General features: G+C 41.6%; 3 protein-coding genes across 5 annotated transcripts; 2 read left to right on the forward strand and 1 right to left on the reverse strand.

Annotated features, from left to right (window-relative positions):
* Window positions 1-150: 150 nt before the first annotated feature.
* LOC120785667 (zinc finger CCHC domain-containing protein 7-like) lies at window positions 151-7456 on the reverse strand. Of its 3 annotated transcripts, none has more exons than XM_040120540.1 (8): window positions 6631-7456; window positions 5040-5092; window positions 4518-4613; window positions 2900-3070; window positions 2607-2642; window positions 2235-2339; window positions 1760-1877; window positions 151-1119 (listed from the first exon to the last, which is right to left on the reverse strand). In XM_040120540.1, exons 1-8 carry the CDS (start codon window positions 7022-7024, stop codon window positions 623-625), a joined length of 1470 nt encoding a protein of 489 aa, XP_039976474.1. In that variant the 5' UTR covers window positions 7025-7456; the 3' UTR covers window positions 151-622. The 3 variants fall into 3 exon arrangements, with proteins under 3 accessions (XP_039976474.1, XP_039976473.1, XP_039976475.1); XM_040120539.1 differs by having other exon boundaries at window positions 2607-2678; XM_040120541.1 differs by having other exon boundaries at window positions 2607-2678; window positions 5040-5491; window positions 6631-6718.
* A 2528-nt stretch (window positions 7457-9984) lies between these two features.
* LOC120785698 (paired box protein Pax-5-like) lies at window positions 9985-14263 on the forward strand. The gene is made up of 7 exons (XM_040120573.1): window positions 9985-10027; window positions 10181-10346; window positions 12007-12204; window positions 12290-12330; window positions 12418-12525; window positions 13954-14097; window positions 14193-14263. The coding sequence occupies exons 1-7, from the start codon at window positions 9985-9987 to the stop codon at window positions 14225-14227; spliced, it is 735 nt and encodes a 244-aa protein (XP_039976507.1). The 3' UTR covers window positions 14228-14263.
* A 3978-nt stretch (window positions 14264-18241) lies between these two features.
* LOC120785699 (signal-transducing adaptor protein 1-like) lies at window positions 18242-21479 on the forward strand. The gene is made up of 8 exons (XM_040120575.1): window positions 18242-18449; window positions 18621-18718; window positions 19003-19134; window positions 19657-19716; window positions 20237-20240; window positions 20666-20768; window positions 20867-20996; window positions 21097-21479. Exons 1-8 carry the CDS (start codon window positions 18318-18320, stop codon window positions 21269-21271), a joined length of 834 nt encoding a protein of 277 aa, XP_039976509.1. The 5' UTR covers window positions 18242-18317; the 3' UTR covers window positions 21272-21479.
* Window positions 21480-21513: the final 34 nt, after the last annotated feature.

Here is a 21513-nt window from a genome sequence, read left to right on the forward strand (position 1 = left end):
GACTTCTTACATACAGGTTTGAAGCATTCTCCGATGTTCAACATGAACCCAAACCCCCTAATCTCGAGCGTTTTCACGTAGCAAAACGTCTCACGATAAACCTCTGTCCTTGAACACAAATTATCCATGGCGTTATGTAGAAATGCATGTTTATTGTCGTTGTCTTTACAATATAAACATCACGCTTTAAAAGGGCCAATCAAAGGTCTGTGCCTTTGACCTGATTTCAAGTATTTTCTTGACAGAAAATTACACGTTAATGTAAAGCTAGCATTATATTTAGGGAGATAACAAATCACTCAACAACAGGATACAAATTAGCCAAAAAAGCAGGCATAGTGTGAAACATTATCCAGAATACTGTATGTTGAAAACTTATTAATTTTGGCCCACCAATTTAATAGCAGTATATGTACTTGCAAGACAAGGTTAAAGTACAAAGGTACATTCACAGTGACACTGAAGTTGCCGATCCTTAAACTGTATTTGCTATTCTAGGTTTTTTTCTAGTAACAATAAATAACTCAATCAATCAAAAGACCATGAGATACATAATCACTTTTTTAGTGTCCAGTTACATTTCTCACTATTCAATAATAAAGAATAAAAAAACAATCACAATTTATCTTCTTCTGTGGCGTACTCTTTGCTTTGGGGAGAGAAGGTTTTCACTGCCAATGTCTGTGTCACCACGATGATATAAATCTCCACGTTTTATCCCTCTTCTCTTCTTCCACCTCTCGTCCTCTCTGCTCTTCCTATTCCTTCTGACACTTGCCTCATCCCTCCTCTTCTTCTGTGGAGGGGGTATGGACTGCCAGTGACCATGGAGGGGGGACTTGAAGGGGTCTGCATGGCATGCTTCGTCATCAGAGTTACCCCGGGACCTCCCCAGTAGTACTCCTTCTCGTCTGGCTTGGGCCTTTCTCCTTAGCCTCTTCACCTCCTGTCTCTCTCTGCGCCTCTCTGGCCACGTCTTCCTCCTGCCAGCTTGGCTAAATTTCTCCTGCTTTGCCCTGCTCCTTCCCTGGACCGCTTGATTCTCCTCACCACTCTCCCCTGTTGGTTCAAACAAGTGCTGCTGGTCTGAGGGACGTATGGATCCTGCACTTCCAAGCTCTGAAAACACAAACAACAATTATAAACAAGATTCCTTGATAATCAGCGTGAGCCTGTATAGAGTCTAATGTGAGCGGGGCTGCTCACTGAGACAAACCTACAGAGAATTATCAACCAACTCTGCAGCTCCCCAGCGCTGTACAGAGCATTTAAGCATCTTTCAGCTTATTGTGTTGGTTTCATTGTCCTCAACTTCACTGTTTCACCACATTCCCCAGACTCACCAACCCTTTTTTCAGCCGCAGCAGGCAGCTGTTTATCAAAATAGCTCTGATAAACCCAACTGCTCAGCACCAAACAGTAGACAGACAAAGTTAGCTCTAGACACTAGGACAGAGTTGGATGTCACACACACCATAGAGGGATCACAATAATTATCACAATAATAAATAATTATTATTTACTCAAATTACTTCTGTGTTTTCATTGCTATGTCCAGTAATTGTATTGTTAAAGTGTAACAATTTTGTCATCATATACCTGTGAAAGGTGACCCTTCGAAGATTAGATTGGTTTTAATTATATTGAAAAAACTCAACTCCATCCCCCTCATAAACATCAATAAAGAGCACCGATAAAACACACTATTTTATGCAAACATTTACATCATTGTATAAATAGTAAATATGTGTTTTGTCACCTTTGGCTCTTTTCTGCCTCCTGGTACGACATTGGAGGATGTCATCCATAGTGTCATAGTGGCAAACATAGGGAAGAGAAGGAAAAATCCCACTGACCATTCTCCTCTTAGTGCACTCCTGATACGGACAGAGAAACAGAGACACAGAGGTAGGGAATAATGGAAAAAGTGAAAGATGGATGTGGGATGGTGAAGAATCGTGTTACAAAAAAAAGTAATTGAGGGAGAGAGAAGAGAGAGTAGAGGAAATTAAAAGTGAGGAAGCAATACTATGAAAGAAAACCAGATATAGTGAAGTCCGATCCAAACCAAAGAGAGAGAGAGAGAGGGAGGGGGAGAGAGTATGTCTGCCTTTCTCTTCCCCTCTTTATACGTTTGTCCAACAGAGACATGAGACAGTTTAGAGGGATAACAGAAGCAAAGAACAGAGACAGCATAAGTAAGGGGAGGATTCCTTTCTAATTTCACCACTTACATAGCCATAATGTCCCCTCTTAGAGCAGTTGTAACAATGAGCGAGGCATCTCTTATGTTTGTGGATGTGGACTTTCCATGGCCTGAGTGGAACCTCTAACCGGATCTGCAAAAAAGGCCAAACAAAAGAACACTTTTAAACATGGAAAAAGGACATTAGTCACCACGTAAATAAAAAACACCTGCTTAAAATGGTCCTCTGCTATCCTCTGCCAGCCTCTTTAAAGGATTTCATTTCACTAATTTTGAGCAAAAACACTAAAAAACTCAAATGAGCGGTCTTTCTACAGTGAGCCAAACCTTTTAATTTTTAGAAGACTGCTTATTAAGAGGTAAGATGAGAAAGGGCTGTAAAGTCAAAACTTGAACTCACCGTCATGTGGTATTGCCTCCATGTATCAGGGCAGGCCTGAGGTAAACCCAGGAAACAGAGGAGAAAATTACTCTTTTGGGCAAGAATACAGAAAAAAGCAGCGTGTAAATGCACTGAGGATGAGGAACTGTTTGCCGAGATCAAACAACACTTCATAAATAGGGCCCACACAAGCCTGAGGCCAAAAAAAAAATCTGTCAATGCACAACTGACAAATGCTTTCAAAGTTTCATTCAACACAGCAACACAAACACTCAAAGAGGCCAGATCTGGGGGCTAACAGACAAACTCACATCAGAGAGGTGTCCTGTCATCCCACAGCGCTGGCAGTGCTGGTTCCATACTGGAGGCTTTTCACAGGGCCTGAGGCCATGTGAAAGCAGCCCACAGCTGGGGCAGGGGCGGCTCGGACAGTCCCTCTGGATGTGGCCCTGGATCCCACAGAGGACACAGGTGGGACATTTCTGCAGACACAGAGACACAAAAAGGTTTCTTTAAAAGGGCTTTAAGATGGGTGTTATGATGTTATATCACCAATCAGTCTCTAAAGGTGACCATGGGATTACAACAATGCTGATGTCTCTACACAGTTTATGGCAGCCTGAAAGGAAAGATTGAGTACGGTGGTCAATTACAGCAGAGATCAGCAGAAGCATAGTGAAAAGGTATTACATATCACAGTATAAAGCGTTAATGTTTTATCATCTATTTTTCAACTTGGTAGCATAATTTCAGGCAAGGGCACAGAAATATTCAATGTGTAGGCAGCTGAAAATATGGGGAATGATTTTCAAAACAGAACAAAAGATGAGTGTTTTAACATTCTGCCCCAATTGGACACTTCGAATAGACCAATGGGACCCCAGGGGCCAGATGCATAAAACTCTGTAGATTCATGACTAAAACTGAATGTGTATGCACAAAGATAGAAATATGCAGAGGCATTCTTTTTGTCAGATTTATAAAGCTGTGTATACGCCTGGTTCTGTTTTATAGATCTCAATCGTGGAAGTGGGCCCAAGTGCACGAGCCTCATTTCCACTTCCATAGTTCACCATAAATAGATGATGTTACACATCTGTTTGCATACTGATACTTGTGCATGCTCCACCTCTCAGTAGACCTGTCAGTGTGAAGAATGGCAAAGACAAAATTCAGTTTTACTAATTGTGTCACATTTGCAAGGCTCTCCAACATCATCAGAACAGCTGTCATTGCACACGACCCTGACAGACGGCTGTGGATATTTCCAGTGCCCATACTACTGAGGGTATCACACGTATCTGTAAACCATCATTGCAATGATATCTCAATCATAAGAGATATCACTGCAATTCTTTCTGGAGTTTAATAATCGAGGATAAAATAGTTTGGGATAAAATTAAAAGATCAGTGACGGGGAAATAACACAACAACATAAACCAGACTTCAGAGGAAAAAATTCAAATTCCTTGTAAATGATCCGGATCTTCCCCAAAATTTAATGGGTTCTTCCCTGGCCCATGCCCCATCCCTCCACCAAGTTCAGCGCAAATCAGTACAGTAGTTTTTGTGTAATCCTGCTAACAAATAAACAACAAACCAACAAACAGAAACGGGTGATCATAACCTCCTTGGCGGAGGTATTTAAGCCTATACATGAGCCTTTGATCAAATTTTTACAAATTATTGTCTAGTTTTAGATTTAGAAAATAATAATACAATCACCATAACACAACTAAACAATGTTTTACTACAACATTAAGCTAGAAGTCTCAGCAGGTGGGTAGGTTTTTCAAGCCAGCAACTGTATCAAACTCCTGTAATGGCTTTTTTTTTTTTTTTGCAACAAAAACATAATAAATGCTCACTACTGACAGTGTGAAAGTATATTTTGTGGGTGTAAAAGAAAGAGAGTGCTTGATCCTTTACCTTATGGTAGTAGCAGCTTTTGGCAAGATGTCCCATCCTGTTGCAGATGTGACAGGTCAGAGAACGACCAGGCACAAAATAGCGGCTGGACAGAGACTGATCAGCACCACATTCGATAATATGAAATATTAAAAGACAAAGACATGACAATCAACATTCAAAAATCCAATTATGTAAACTCATGCTACCGAGTTCATACTGCAATATTAGATTAAAGCCAACCATAATTTCAAAAACTAGTTTCTTTCCATCTTTCTTTCCTCTTTTGCCACAGTTTTCTAAATCCATACTGAGAATTGTATTACTCATTGCTTATCTTTAAATGTCCTGTAATGTATTTTTTGTATTTGTACAATATTAATTTTTGAATTTTGATCATAAAAAAATGAGTACAAAAAATACTGACTACTACTCAACAGATATTTAAAGTGCCAGCGGCCTGGATGATAATAGACACACATTTACCTGAATAAATGAGCTCTCCTGTTATAGTCCTCAAAATGGATAGAAAACAAAAGTTACCTTGTCTTTCTCTGATACAGCCCAAGTATCTTTAAGTGACTTCACATTTGGATCTGTGATGAAGAGATTGACCATGGAGATCATTAAGTTATGCAGATATAAATGTACTCCACAATGAAAGCCATAATTGAGTGGCTCCCAGGGAGGATACTTCTTGAACTCTACCACCATTTCCAGCCCTTACAAAAGAGGACAGATCAGGAGTTTTACTGAGCCTAATAAATGTCGTCTTTCCCAGGTACTTTGCCTTGTAAAAGCTGTTGCGCGGGGCTTAGATACTTGATGAAAAGCATTTGACCTTCCTAAAATAACTGTCACTTACATGTGAGGAGAACCCTAAAACCTCTCTGCTCCAGTGGAGCTGTTCGCTGGCAAGACCAGATGAAGTGGCGGTGAAGGACAGCGCCCTGGTGTGAGTATGAGTATCTTCATTAATGTGAAGCAGAGCATTTCTGAAAAACAGAGTGCATGCTGAGCAAACTGTCTCTGTCCAAGTTTAAAAAATAAATTGCACCCCCACAGATTTATATAAATCTCTTTAATTCAACACAGAGTAATTGTCTGAGCTGTTAACTCTGCTTCACTATGAAATATTACTGATTATGGAGTTATCCGTTATGCTGGGAAAAAGGTTTGTTTCTCGATATAAAACAGATTATTCTAATAGTTGAATAAAAAGAATTTAATAAAAACTTTACTTCAACTTAAGTTTCCTAAAGAGCAACAGTTGTGTGGTCTGTTTGGTTTGTAAGAACATTCATTATCACCCTGCATCTTTGGTAAGTGGAAGTTATTGTGAGTTCATAGTTTTACTACAGCAGTAACATAATTTCAAAGAGCCAGAGTGCAAAGCTTTTTTCCCACAACTGAATAACAAATTTTAAAATCCTTCCTTTAATTAAAGCCACCTGATTTTAATTGAAGAAAAGATTCATCCATAACCACTTCCATATTGTTAAGTAAAAGAAAGTGGTGATATACCTTGAATTTCTGGCCCCTATTTGGTTGATTTTTGATTATTAGTTTTTACTGCTACCCCTTGGTAATGTACCATGCCATGGGAAATCGGCCGTCAGTTATGGTCCTTCATGAACTTACACTTACTCCAGGGCAAAATATGATGAATGTTTGTCCAATCAAATACTGACAAGCAAATTAGTTTTCACAGTTGCAGCAGTATCTTGTTTAATCATGTTTACATGTAAAATCTATGAACCTATACTCATGGGTCTGCAGTGATGTTCTCACACAACACACACATTCCCCACAACCAAATTCAGAGGTTAAGCCACACAGTTGTAACCTATGTACTTTAAGTCTAATATACACTGGCTAAGCCTAAATATAGGTTACAGACAGGTTTTCATGTCTGATTTTTGTATAGTTATTTCTGTTATCATTGCACGGCAAAAGATGATCCTTCAGGCCTTGAAGCAGGACGCTCCTCGAACTTCTCTCTGTTTCACTTGTTTTTCCCTCTGGTAAACATTTCAGAAACCCACAATGCAAATTTAACTACTCTAAAAATAATTTTCTTGCACTCGCACTAGGCGTATTCAAACAGGATGACAGACAGCAACACAATGTTAACCTTCATGTCCAGAGTCATCCTCAGAGCTGCTCCAGTAGCCAAGGTTGAGCTGGATGCTTGAGTCTCCCACTTGCTCCTCTCCTCCTAGGATCATCCACTCCTCCACTGGCTGCTCACTGTCCTCCTCCTCCTCCTCCTCCTGCTCCTCCTGTAAGGCAGTACTGGAAGCTGGACTGGGGCTGCTGTCCTCCAGAGCCCGTCCAGAGGTGATGGAGAAGGCCAAGAGAAGAGGAGGAGAGCTTTCCCTGCTGAGCCGTGCAGCTTGTTTACATCTGCTCCCATGCCTCTGGTCACTTAACTCGAACACTCCTTCACCATCTGAACTACAGGAGTCCGCAACAAAGGCAGCCTCCTCACAATCATCATCCTCTTGGTTTTCCCTGGTGTAGTCCATAGTACAATGGGACACAAACTGCGGCTGAACAGCGCCACACAACAACGGCTCGATGCACTGCTGTCAAACAGTGGTGGCTGTCGACTCATTTACTACTACTAACCGGGCAGAAATAAAATTAACTGCTTTTTCTTTCTTTATTTTGGATATAAACATGCAAAATATCCTCACACGTAGGTTACCGTTAGTCTTACCAGCTTTAAGCTAACATTAATTAGCTCTGTAGTAGCCGATGGTATTAATGTAGCCAAATTAGCAAACATAGCCAAGTCAAATAAAGTCTATAAAGGCCTTTTTCGGGTCCTTACTGTTTGTAGTTCCCTATATATCTGTTGCGACTTCACGTAAAATCACAATACTAATTTTCCTCCACACAACTGAAGGGACTGTCGCTTCCGTGCTTATTTACACGTGTGAACTACTTTATCCGACGTTTCCGGAAAAAGTTGGACAACCAAAACTAAACCCAGCGTTAAAGAAAACAATAAAAAAAAACCACGGAGTTTGGCTGCTAGTGACGTTCCCGGAGTTCAAATGTTTGGGTTTTTTTTTTGTTTGTTTGTTTTATTTATCATCAGTTGTAATGTGCTAGTCATGAAGTAATGTTAAATGACCGATGTTAATAACAGAAACATTATAAGTAGTTGCTGTCAAAAGTTGTTCCCATAGCAACGACCTCAAATCAGTCTACCAAAGAGTTTCGGTACCAGCTGAGAAGGCACCGTTTATAAAGGATTTATATGATGTAGCCTAATTAATTACTCTATTAATGGTTAATAAAAATTAATGCTGTATATATCAGTTATAATCCATTAATAAGAGTAACTTTTGGGTTGCCAGAAAATCCTGCTCTGGCACGACACTTTGTTTCGCTTTTTCGCTCTTTAATTCGTTAGGGAGACCTCTCCAGTGGGCTGTTTGACCACTTCTGGAGAAGGGCCGCAGGACACCTGAACCAACCTCCATTTATAACTGCTTATTAACCTTTACAACTCCAGACTTATTCTGATATAATCATTTGTTGACTTTCACATAGCGTTTGGATAGCCGTTGATCTGCATGCCAAACTCAAAATAGTACAAATGTAGAGAGAACAATGCAGTAAATGTTGTCCAGAAGATAAGTTGTCAAACAGTCCAATGGAGAGGTCTGCGTAATGATTTAAAGAGCTAAAAAGACAAGCAAAGTGTTGTGCTGGAGGGAGGATTTTCCACAATCTGCAGTGACGGAGCCAAGGGGTGGCCAGGGGTGGCCTGGGCCACCTGTGGTTAAAGTCTGGCCCCTCCACGTGCCACCCTACACAGCGCCGTATTTCAGGTCACTCTTTTTTTTTTTCTTACACAGAACCGATTCTCCACTGCCGCAGCTCCAACGGGGACGCTTTTTAACAGCGCACTCATCTGGTTGTACTGCCCCTCTCCCACCCACTCTTGTGTCCATTCAACGCACTTACTGCAGTGGTCTAAGGTGCTGCATTATGGTGCTAAGTTCTGCTGATGGGGGATAAAACCAATGTCACTCCTGGCAGTATAGTTACCAGCAAGACGTTTCGTTGACAAGTTTGAACTGTTTCATGAATGGAGGTGTTTGCGTGAAGGTTTGGGATTGAGCATACAAGGCATAAAATAGCTACTGGCTTTTCATATGGCTGGGATACGTGTGCTGAGTGAGATCTGAGCTCCTGCTGCACACACACAGCGCAACTCGTTCCAAAAAAGTATAAAACAGCCTCACCTTGTTTGCTCCCTCTCCTAACATTGTTCACTGTCATCATTAAAACTGATGCACCTACAAAAAGGGTCCAAAGCATCCATGTCTCGTTGTGTCGGAACATTTTCTCTTCCTAAACAATAGTAGCGCTGATCATAAATACTTTTGCTTTTTTTTTCTGTGGCTGCTTTACAATAATAGCAGCCTGGTGTTTTGTCAAGGGAGAATTTTACGTGGACGAGCAGCAGCAGGAAATCTTCGGTTAGCATTAGCAGTGTATTTACTGTATACGTGCAGGTGCGGGGGATGAGCTGCAAATGGAAACAGTGAAGCGTCCGTTTGAAATGTGAAAATTGGAACCGATCGAGGGGGACCCAGAAATGCTGAACCAGCGTGTCGAGCGTATCCAGGAGACTCGTGTGGTCAACAGTGTCAAAAGCTGCACTGAGAACTAGAATAAGTTGTTTTCATTTTATTCATTCTCAGGCAGCAGTCGGTCTTTTTCTTATTATTAATTCTGATACTGATTTAAATTTGTAAGACTGCACTGTAGGCCCATGTGAACAAGTGGAATTACACTTCACAAAGTCCCAAAGGCTGAATCTTGTACAAATGATATATTAAAAATGAGATGGATTACCAGCAGGGTAGCTGCTAATTGGGTCACTGGGGTCGTACCCTCTGTATTTTTTTCTAGGAACTGCATGAGCTTTACCCTGAGGTATCAGCCTACATTCAAAAGTTTGTTTGTTTTTTTAAATTTTACACATGGTGGGTTTTTTATCTGCTGATCCCAGCATTTTTAGACCCACTATATATAAATTTAAAATATAGTGCCAACAAAAAATCAAATGGATTTAGTGATCTATTTCTCCCCGATGATTTGAATCCAGGTAGTATGTGGACAATACTTTTTTTCTGGGGGGGGGGGCTGACTTCTGTATATCAGAAATCCAGACTACAGCACTGACCACTGCGTCCTCCCAGGTAAAATCAAAAAAAGAATAACTGGCCGCGTGCGCACCAGTGCACGAGTGTCCAATCAAATGAGGCTCGTGCCGCTGAGCGGTGGTCCGCCGCACGGGAGGGAGTCTGGGCAGTGCTCTCTTTAAAAAAAAAACTTCTTTTATTCGCTTTTTATGTCGGACTGAAAATGGTTCATCCTCGAAAACAACTACACTTTGTCGCCAGCAGCGTTTAAAGTTCAGTTTTTTTGTTTTTTTTTCTCAGAGTCAGACAGCGGTGTGTTGATGGAGGTAGGCTTTGGACAGCTGCCGCTCACCGTCACGCGCAGTAAGTAACGGCGTTTCTTATGAGATTAGAGTGAACGGGGTTGCGGCCGGCAGCCCACACGCGCACCGCAGCGCAGCGCTGCCTGAAATCCCGGCGACGACTGCAACCCTGTCTTTTGACCGGTGTTTGTCTTTGATCCGCTCCGGTGCTCAGGGCACGGCGGGGTGAACCAGCTCGGCGGGGTCTTCATCAACGGGCGCCCGTTACCGCACGCGGCGAGGCAGCGCATCGTGGAGCTCGCGCAACTGGGCGTGCGCCCCTGTGAGATCTCCCGCCGCCTGCGCGTCAGTCACGGCTGTGTCAGCAAAATACTGGCCAGGTACATTCATTTAGTCTGTTTGTCTGTTTGCACTTCTCAAAACAGGGTCGCATGAGTTAAAAGTGAAAAACAGCCATTTCTTAACATGTTTATCGATAATTTAGAAAATGTATATGGCTATTTATAAACCGCCCACTTTCACGAAAAGGCCTAAATGCGTTACATTTATTTTCAAATAGCCTAATATTTGACTGTCTGCGTGTAGTAATTCCAACATAATTTGATATATATGCATGGATTCCACAAAATGTCAGAAAGTGCTCTTTCCTTTCTGCTCAGCGCTGACTGCATCACATCATTTCTGCAGATTTGTCAGCTGCACATTCATGCTGCCAATCTCCTGTTCCACCACGTCCCAAAGGGTTTCTATTGGACTCAGATCTGGTGACTGGGGAGGCCACTGATGCACTCTGAAGTAACGCATTGTCGTGTTCATGAAACCAGTTTAAGATGACTTTTGCTTTGTGTGAATTATCCTGCTGAAAGTAGCTATTAGAAGATGGTATAAAAAAAAAAAGTGACCAGAAAGGCAGATTCATGAGGATCCAGGCTACATTTTCCCAGTCTTCAACTGTCCAGTTTTGGTGAGCCTGTGCCCACTGCAGCCTCAGATTCCTGTTCTCGGCTGACAGGAGTGGAACCCCGACGTGGTCTCCTACGGCTGTAGCCCACCCACCTCAACGCTGGACATGTTGTGCATTCTGAGATGCTTTTCTGCTCCACCGCAGTTGTGAAGTGAGGTTATCTGAGTTACCGCAGCATTTCTGGCCATTCTCCTCTGATCTGTCTCATCAGCAAGGCATTTCCGCTCACTGGATGCTTTTTTTTTTTTCACTCCAATCTGAGTAAACGATAGAGATTGTTGTGCTTGAAAATCCCAGGAGATCAGCAGTTTCAGAAGCCAGCCTCTCTGACGCCAACAATCATGCCACGGTCAACGTCGTCTGCATGATATTATGTATTGCACTGCTGCCAGGTGGTCATAATGAAGTGCTCAGTTGAGTGTATATGCTTTACTGTCACCCGGTGTCAGAAAACTAGGTTTGAGGCGAAGGCCTTGGGACTTTCAGCAGGACAACGGGCCAAAGCGTTTTAAACTGGCCAATAATTAGTTATGACCTAAATCCCATTGTAAACCTTTGGAGAGAGCTGAAATCTGCCACTGCAAAAGGGACTCCTGCAAACTTAAAAGAGCTTGAAGGCATAGCAATGGAAGAGTGGCAGAACGTACCAGCAGACAGGTGTGAGAAGCTTCTAGATGGCTACAAGAAACGTTTAGAGGCTGCCATTGTAGCCAAAGGCTCCGCAACCAAATATTAGTGAAGGATTCCATTAATTGTGTCTGGGGTAAATTTTGTGTTTGTATGATTTCACTACTATGCAAGTTGTGTGGTTTTTTTTTCCCTTTCATTCTGTAACCTTGGACTTTTACTAATATATTTTGATTGTAAAAAATTGGTTAGTTTGCATTAATTTCTGAAAATATTCTAAATTCTGTACTTAAAATTCAGGGGTGCCAATAATTTCAACCAGGACTGCATAAAAAATAATCTCATGATGAAATGGTTTTCTTTGAATGTGCAGTGGAGCTCTGTATACTTGTATATTTCTGAGGTAAGATGTTAACCTCTCCTGACAGATATCAACATTGCTCATTCAGGTACAATGAGACAGGGAGCATCAGACCAGGAGTGATTGGAGGCTCTAAGCCCAAAGTGGCCACTCCTAGAGTTGTGCAAATGATCCTGCATCTGAAACACACCAACCCAACCATGTTCGCCTGGGAGATCAGAGACAGGCTGATGCTGGAGCGAGTGTGTGACCATGACAGCGTGCCCAGCATCAGCTCCATCAACAGGTATAGAGGATCTCACGTGTATGTGTGTGCCCGAAAACACAGATCGTTAAAATGAGAGTTGAGTGAGTTCCCTGTGTCATTACAGGATCATCCGAAGCAGAGTCCAGTCTGAGTCTTGTGTCGTTGGTAAGCTTTTCCGCCCCTTCTCCTGTCTCTTGGTATATCTATCTGCCTCTCTCTAACATTTCCTGACGCTGACCTCTGCCACTGCAGTGTCATCAGCATCACCTCTTGCCGTGGGAACGGCCCATTCGTCTGAGTCCACTTATTCCATCAGTGGCATCCTGGGAATCAGAAAATGCAGCAGTAAACACAAAGAAGGTACTACAATCTGGGAGAGGGATCGGTGTGTGTGTGCATGTTGTGAAAGTGCATGTATATGAGTGCATCTGATTCTGTTCGTTTGTTTCCATGGTAGACATTTTGACGCGTCGGCCTTTCCATCAGCTTGAATACAGTCACGAGTTCTGTGCGCATGCATACGTTTCTTCATAGTGTACGGTTTTGGCATTTGGGATACAGGAAATGAATGTACTTTATTGTTACGTACTTATAGGGAATGGTACAAGACACTAATGGATGTTAGTGTAACTGTGACTTCACTGCTACTGCCACTCACAAAGTCTGAAAACCTAGCAAAAGGGAGATCAAAACGCTCTATCAGATGTAATAATTTATTCCTTTATTTTACTTTATTTCCCGAACAGTTTTTACATTGTCCATAATTTGTTTTTGTTTTTTTTTAATTTTCTACTAGCAGCTCCTCCCTTTTTTGCTTATTGTGTATACTTCAGCATCACACTAAAGAAATCAAAATTTGTTCAACATACTGATTTTATTAGAAATAATTCTGTCTCTTTACTGTGCGAATGCATTACTAGCTCAGATTAGTAAATTAAATCAGTATGTTGCACGTTGATACACAAAGTATTCTTGGAGTGGGCATCTGGGACCAAAGGAAATGTACTTTAAGACACTTCACAGTAACTTGATGTTTCTTACTTCATTTAAAAAAGTAATTAAGTTTTATATTTAGTCACACAAGCCTGTTTGATTTTTCTTTATTTCAGAAAACCTATGGGGACAGTCAGCGACTCAACACCAATGTCTTTCTGTTCCATTGTTTTCAGAAATTTTCTAGAAATTAATATCTTGAGGCAGAAGAAAATAATCCGACTCATATCAAGAAAATGACGCTGAAGCGAACAAGTTGTTTCAGATTGTGAAAAAGAAATGCCCTTATCCAACGGCAACTTCTTTTTCCTGTGTCTTAATAACAAAATGTAAGATCCCACACAGGATCAAACATCTCATGAAGATGGATGTACTTTCGGAGCAGACAAAGAGATTACAGTGGGTTTTCTTTGGTACCAGACCACACAGCAGACCGATGAGTAAAGCCGGTGGTCTTGTGTTAATATTAGTCTGAATGAAACAACCTCCGCAGCAGGAAATCCACCTCACCGCCCCAGGCTTCTGTCCTCCCAGCCAGCAGGCTCTCTGCTCCTCCCTGCCTCCCCCTCACCTTTGCCTCTCATTACAGGCCTGCTTACACCTCCACTCCTCCATCACTGACGCCATTAAAATAAGAGATCAAATAGATAAATACACACAGTTACACTTGGGAGCACACACATGCACGTGTTTTGTCATTCTTCTAATTAGAACAAGTGAGGATCACAGTCGGGGGATTTAGGTAAGAAGGAAAATAAAAGTGAACGTGGCCTGGAGCTGTTTTGTTTTTTCTAGGCAGGGACGTCTCCTGCAGCGTGTACCACGACCAGCCATGTTCCTGTAATGACGCCTGGGGACGGTCTGAGTGCTGCCCGACCTCCGTCTCCAGCCTGACCTTTTACCCCGGCCTGCCAGCTAATCGTAATCCAAACCTGATAGGTCAGTCTGCATCAAAATATGATCATGATCATGATTATGTCTGGTATGAGTTCAGCTTTGATGTGTTTTCTCAAAGGCGTTTCTCTCTTGTTTAGGGTCCCCATGTCATTACAGCAGAAGGGGGCTGTAAAATATCCAAGAAGAAAGAATATCATCCATTTTTGTGCCAATAGAAACCCTGATTTTACAGCTGGATTGACTGAAATTTTATGTGTTACAAAACAATGACATCAAGATAGAAATCTTCATCACAATTTGCAAGTATGTTCAAAATAAAGCTGAAATGACATGACTCATTTATTTACATAAATCTTTTTATTTACATAATTAGGGCTCAAAACATACACTGTTATTTCAGAGGCTTAATGGAGCTTCATCAGTCCAACATATTATCCCCCATCCCGTGTCAGTCCTGTGGCCATTTTCCCCCCAGTCAGTGGTTGAGGTGGAGCATCATTAGGGGCCCCGTGATGGAGAACAGTTGCGGTTTTTTCTCCTTAGTGTGCGTCTCCCTGGGCCCCCCTCTAGGAAGAGAGATTAACGGAGAAGATGGGCGCTGCCAGAGGAGCGGCAGGGTCAGACAACACAGCTGAGAGAGAAATCTGTGGCCAGCAAGTGGGCATCAGTCTGCAGGAGGCATGGAGAGAACACGTGGTGGCGTATGCTTTTACTATGTATATGTATATACAAGCACACACCCACACACGAATCTTCCATCTCACATCTGTGCATCTCAAACTACTTGTGTCGGAGGCTGTTGGGAATGAATAGAGTCAAACTGTTTGCTATGAAAAAACAAACGCTCCTGGTTTTAACACGGTGATCTCAGGGTCAAAGTGTTGGGTACATTATATGAAACCACAGCTCAGTGATGTAAGTGGCGTTTTTTTGTCTTGTGTGCGTGTATTCGTCCCCCTTACCGTAAGCAGAGCATTGTCTGAACCCCACTAGTTAACAAGCAGAAGACTGCATCAGTAGTTATATCAGTAGTTTTCTTTGCAAGATGACTCAGTGCTCCTTTGGCAAAAATACCAGAAACAGAGCTGTTACTTCCAAGCTCCGACTCGTTGAGACAAGATAGCTGGCTCTGATTCACTTTGATGAACGGCGACGGTGAACTGGCTGCTTACCCTCCAGCAGCATCCCAGTAAATCCGTTGTTTTCTGGCTTTAGTTTTGTGCAGTCAATTCTCCGGCGGACATGATAGGACCAGCTGTCGTTGCTAGGAGGATATTGACACAAGCGCAAAGCTAGACAGCCAAAAGAGAGCTCTTATTTTTGGCCTAGACACCAAAACCAACAGGGACCTGAGCAAAGATCTCCAGCTGTGTTCTGTGTATTAACATGAGCCGGATCTATTGATTCCATAAAAAGTGAATGAATCTGAAAGTAACATTTAGTGTAGTGACAGAATGTTTAACTCAGTTGCTTGCGTTGTCAATCTCACGTGATTTCTTGTATCGTAACCCGGATTTCTGCCGCACGCCGTGCAGCGCAGCCTCCCGCAGATATTGGCTACTGAAGATAAATAATGTGGAAATATGCACAGTGTGGAATGCAGACAGACCAGCTTTCAGCATCCTATTTAATTACTGAGCAAATGTTTCCTATGGTGCAGTGGTTAGCACTGTCGCCTCACAGCAAGGAGGTTCTGGGTTTTTGAAGCCGAGCTCGGCCAGGGGCCTTTCTGTGTGGTTTCCTCCAGGTGCAGTCCAAAGACATGCAGGTTAGGTTTGAATGAGCAAGGCTAGGTGTCCTGTGAAAGACCAGTGACCTGTCCACGTCTCGCCCAATGACCCACTGCCTGGATGTGGATCCTCAGATGGATGGCAGAGAAACAGGCTGATATGTTGTGTCGATTAATACCAGTCAAATATTAAAAGCTTTGGAAACAGTGGAAATAAAGTTGGGAAACTAATATCTCCTCTTTTTTCCCTCCATTTTAAATTATGACAATTACAAGAGAAAGAACATATAGATATAATGCTTAATGTATAGCATGTGTTTATATTTCATACTTATTTATTTCTGAAGTTGAATAAATTGGATAATTTAATCAGTAATATAAAATATTATGATCTTCCTCTGTGACCTTAATGTTTTCTCTGGATTGTTTGTTGGCTCCTAACATGGATTGCAAATAATTTACTGTTAACTTTGTCTTGCGATATATGCCTCAAACAGCGAGATCCAGCCGAGTGTTATAATATTTGACCACAAAGATGCTCATGAGTGTTTTCGTCTATTCCTGCTAAAATAGAAAAACCGTTGGTAAGAAGGAGAACGATGCACAAGTCCGTTTGAGCACACATTAACTCAAACACTCTGTGAAAACATTCACGACTTCCTGAAACAAAACAAAAAGAGTGACATGTTCCCTTCTGGGAAGCTGATGTCATTCCTCCGTCCAAAGCATTGCGGTTGTTGGGTGGTTGACCAAGGGGCTGCTGTGGTTCATCTCAAACGACCTAACTGTGTCGCTGTCTGTCATCTCTTCTGTCCCTTGTCCTGCTACTGCTACATTACTTATGTGATGCTGCGCATTTTAGTGTCAGTAGACTTTAATCAAGACCTCGGGCTCTGACTTCTCTTTCAACTTTAAGTCACTTCATAAAACCTATTATTATACAAAGTCATTCTCCTGATTCTTATTTTATTGATTGTTTTAATTAATTTGTAGAGTGCTCTATTTTACCATTTTTGTCCTTATTTCTTTTTCCCTCCCCAATGTTGTATAATCTTTAAACTGTTGAAAATTGTGTGAAAAGTGTGAAAATGGTTTTCTATTGGTTGTCCTGGATTTTCATTCTGTCTTGTAAAGGACTTTGTAGCTGTGCTTTGAGAGGTGCTATATAAATGAAGTTCCACGGCCTGGTGTTATCTATCCTCAACAAACTTCAGATAAACATTGTTGCGTGACTGAGTTCCCCGAGTTAATTTGCATACCACTATACTGCTACTATTACGTTACATTTTAGCATTTAGCTTTATCCTAGAGTTGCCCGGTCACACTGGCTGCTATCCAGCAAAAAGTTACACGGTGTCACATAGGAAAATATTAACTAGTGATCTAATCACGTGTTTACCGTCGTTTTATAAAGATATTTGTGCTGTATCTTTTTAGACTGTGAGTTTACAATAATGAATGTTAAAATATTTATGAAGGCTTTGTATTTATAGGTTTTATACTGTATATACTCTATCTTTATTTACAGGCTTTATACTGTATACTCCATTTACTGTAAGATTTTTGCATACGGTACCTGTATATATTCTCAATATATCTATTTATTTCACTAAACTATTTGTTTCTTTCCTTTAACTACATTTGACAGTGTCTTGACCCTGCAGTCACACCCAAAATACAATATAGACAAATTTAACAATTGCTGTATTTTAATGGCACAGCTTCTTGTCTGCTATATTACAGACTTTATTGATGCATGAGTGTTTTTTTTGTTTTTTTTTAATATTTACGATAGCATCATTAAATGCTGTCATTAATACATTTTTAGTAGCGGTGCAAGGCTGACATTTCGAGCAAGAGAGTTGTTCATCATTTTACTTGTAGATCTGTTAATGAAGTCAATTTACAGTTGCCTTTGATATTATAATAAATTTGATCCGCATTTACCCAGCTACTGAACTCACAGCTTCTAGCTGGACCAGTATGGGGAAAGAATGTGTCTGTACAAGACTCTGAAATGTTTTCACTCTAATAATCTAACATTAATCCATTAAAAAGTATAAACTATGACCGAATGTTGACTTAGGAAGATTAACTGTTCTAGTGCATTCGTGTGTGTGTGTGTGTGTGTGTGTGTGCAAACATGTGCCTGCATGGTTCATTGGCTCTGAGTGTGTGGTGTAAAGCCGTCTTTCTTGAGTTATGCTCAGGTTCAAAGTGAAAAAGTGGATTTTTATTTGGAATGTTTTATACCCAACTACTTCCTTCTTTAGAATTTCACTGCAGAATTTCCTCATTCTCAGAGTCAAAGCACCATTAGGACTGAATGAAAATGGGGGGGGGGCTTATCAGTGTAGGTTTATAGATAAGAGTAATCATCTCAGATATACTGACTCAGTGTGAATTCATCAGTGCTCTGAGAGCTGCACTAGGAAACAACAAGGAAAAAAACTTTCTTGAACTCAAGTGGAAGTGTAGTGAACTGAGAACTGAACCAAACCAGGCCAGAGGAGCTCAGACGGAAGGCTGTACAATGTCCGTGCACCCCAGAGTCGTCCACAAGAGGAGGGTGACAATCACAGCTCTGCCTCTGTACTACTCTGGACAGCTGCTGAAGAAACACACCGAAGAGAGGGTGAGGACAAAGAAGAGAAAGAATCAAAATGTACAAGTGGAGCGGGAGTAAAAATAATTGGGAATAAAATCCGACAAGCAGGGGATAAATGGTGTGAAATTTCAGTATGGTAAGAATATGTTTGGTAAAGGTTTTATGACTGTAATGAATTCTGTTTAATCTGTGAGGGCAGCGGAGGAAGACGCAGTCTGATATTTTACTCTCCCGCCCCGACCAACCTTCCTACTCTCGGCCTCGTCCTCCCCCTCCCCTCCACCAGCCAAAGACAAGCAGGACCACCACAACCCCAACATGCCTTTGTAAGTTAGAAAGTCTCCAGAAAATGTTCTGTCCCTCGTCGCCGCTCTCTGACAAATACAGAAACAGTCCGGACATCCCCACTTGCAGGTTTTCTGGGTTTTAAGACAAAACAGAACACGAGAAATACAACTAAATGGTTATCATGGACGGGGGTTTCAAGCATTTTCGAAAACACAGATGAACATGTCTGTGCCTTTTCCTTTGCCATCTGAAAAGACATACCCGCACCTTTTTTACCCCTGCAGACAATGAGGAAGTGTTTTTTTTTCCCCTCTTTCTGCAGGTGTTTCTTCGATGTGACTCGGCAGGAGGCCGAGAGGATGCTGGAGGCAAACCTAGAGTATGGAAGCATCATCCTCCGCCCGTCCACCCTGGCCAACTACTACGCCCTGACCCTCAGAAAACTGACGCCCAGGTCTGAGGATCCATCTCAGCTTCTGAAATGTACCACTGATTACAGGCTAATGCATGAGTTTATATTTAACTTGCTCTTTTTCATAAATATGAATCTTTGGTTTTGGAGTTTCTCTTTTAAATCAGTGCTTCAATACATATATTTTGCTCTTGTGAGCCATTGAAAACATACAAGCACAGGAAGAGAAGGGTCCAATAGAATTTAATTAACCAGGACAGGAATCGATTTCAAAATTTGAAAGACAGACGTAGACAGACGTGCAGACAAAAGTAAAAAGGTGATAAGTTTGGATGACAAATGTTTTTTCTTCACCCAAATTTAACAAGTGTTACTGTAGAATCAACAGTGTCTCGTCAGCATATGGATAATTTGCATTTCAGTGTGATGTAATTATCATCACGATCAGTAACCATGAGATGCTACAGCTGAAAAAGGGATCATCATACGGATTAGTAACTGTTGTTCACTCAAATTATCAGAGGCAAAGTCACCAGTAGGTTAATAATTCTCCTTGTGTTTCAGTGGGCCTGTCGTGAAGAACTACAGAGTGACCTCCACAAACTCAGGGTTTGTGATTGAATAGTAAGTCCCACAGCTCACAACTTAGTACAACTTTTAACTAACGTGGACATCAGGCAAATGTGGCATTCGGTGAAAGAAATTAATCTAAGGGAAATTTAAAAAAAAAAAACTGGCCAACAAATGATTTCTGTCCTGCAAAGCAGACTGTTGATCGGGCTCCTTCTTGATTTCAAGTGGGTATTACACTTAGAACTTCCACCCTGCATGGTGTTAAAGGGGCCTGTGTATTTGTCTTACCGGCAGATGACCAGTGAATGACTCAAAAATGTACTCAATCCTGTTGAACCTGCGTAGGATATATATCGACGCAGTATATTTTCAATGGCATCAGTGCCTCAAGTTGGGAAAGTGACGGGCCTCTCCTGCCACCATATATACCCAAAACAAGAGTGTGGACTTGCATGGACAGGCTTATTGGCCCTCTAATGATTGTTCTCCACCACTGCAAGAGTCAGACAAAGCCTGGTTTTGCTGAGTGGCTCAAATTAATGACAGACATTGCCTCTTTTGAATCTCTAAGTGTGGTGTCATTATTTCAATGCACAATATATAAAGAAAGTAAAACAACAGGAAGTAAATATTCCCACTATTTTTATGATTAAAATGTGCTACCCCGGTTATGTTGTATTTGTGTGGTATTTTATTCAAACTTTGTGCCCCTCCTTTCTAATCTTATTTGTATTAGCTACCTCTAGGTGCTAAGATGTGTCCTTTTTCTGTTCTGTTTGCTGTTACCTGTTAACTGATTTATTGTAATATGTTGTCTTATGTTGCATTGTGTCTTTTTGTTTGTTGGAATAGTGGGATTCTACAGATTTAATTTAGTTCACAGTCTACATTATACAGAGAGCGCAGTACAGGAAATGATCTAAATTCAGCCATGGAACTGTCATAAAAATCTTCAAACTGGCCTCCTTTTGCTTCACTTCCTTTACTTTCCTCTCTGCAGGTGACAGTCTTCTCTTTGAATGATGTACTTAAATACTTCCTTGATAGGACAGACTACCGTCTTCATCCCTACGTGGCATCTCAGCCCTACGACACTCGGATCGGTGAGTAGAACGCTGCTTTTAGAAACAGTCTCAGTTTTACTGACAGGTACAAGTGCAAGAGCACAGCTCCTAGCAGGGTTTGTGTGTGCATTTGACAGAGGTGTCACCCGCTCCGAAGTGCATCAGCATCACCTCACCTACGCCTAAAACGGTACCCAAGGCGGAAGTGGCACCCATGCCGCGGTCGCAAACCGCAGAGGAGCCTGATGATCACAACCTAAAAGATAGGTGAGAACGAGTTTGAGTATTTGTTTTAACATGAGTATTTATCAGAGCTCCTCTAGGTTTGAATTAAGGTGTATCTATGACCGAGTTAAGTGTAAATGAGTGACATTTGTGTGTTTTTGTCTAAACTAGTTCAGTTGGACAGTGAGCTTCGGCGAGTTTTGAATTCCCGGAGGGAAAACATCTACAGCGCGAGTGGCGAGGAGGAAGACTCCTACTATGAGAATCCAACCACTGAAAAACCCCACTCTTGCACTACGAAGAGTACAGCAGTGTGACGCACGTACTGTTGTTGCTTTAGTAAGAGCCCGACTAATTTCATGCGCAACTCTCATCTTCAGCTGATAGATAACAAGTTCCCCTGTGGATCAGACAAAAATTCTGCCACCTTTAGTGTTATGAAAGTCTTTCAAACATGCAATGGACAAAGTTAAAAAAGTGTGGCGGCTACATTTAAAATGAAAGAAGTTTCTTAGACTTAGCCGCTGGCCAGATTGCTCCCTGGACAGATCACAATGAT

Source organism: Xiphias gladius, chromosome 23 (genome assembly GCF_016859285.1).
Source record: "Xiphias gladius isolate SHS-SW01 ecotype Sanya breed wild chromosome 23, ASM1685928v1, whole genome shotgun sequence".
NCBI classification, from domain to species: domain Eukaryota; kingdom Metazoa; phylum Chordata; class Actinopteri; order Istiophoriformes; family Xiphiidae; genus Xiphias; species Xiphias gladius.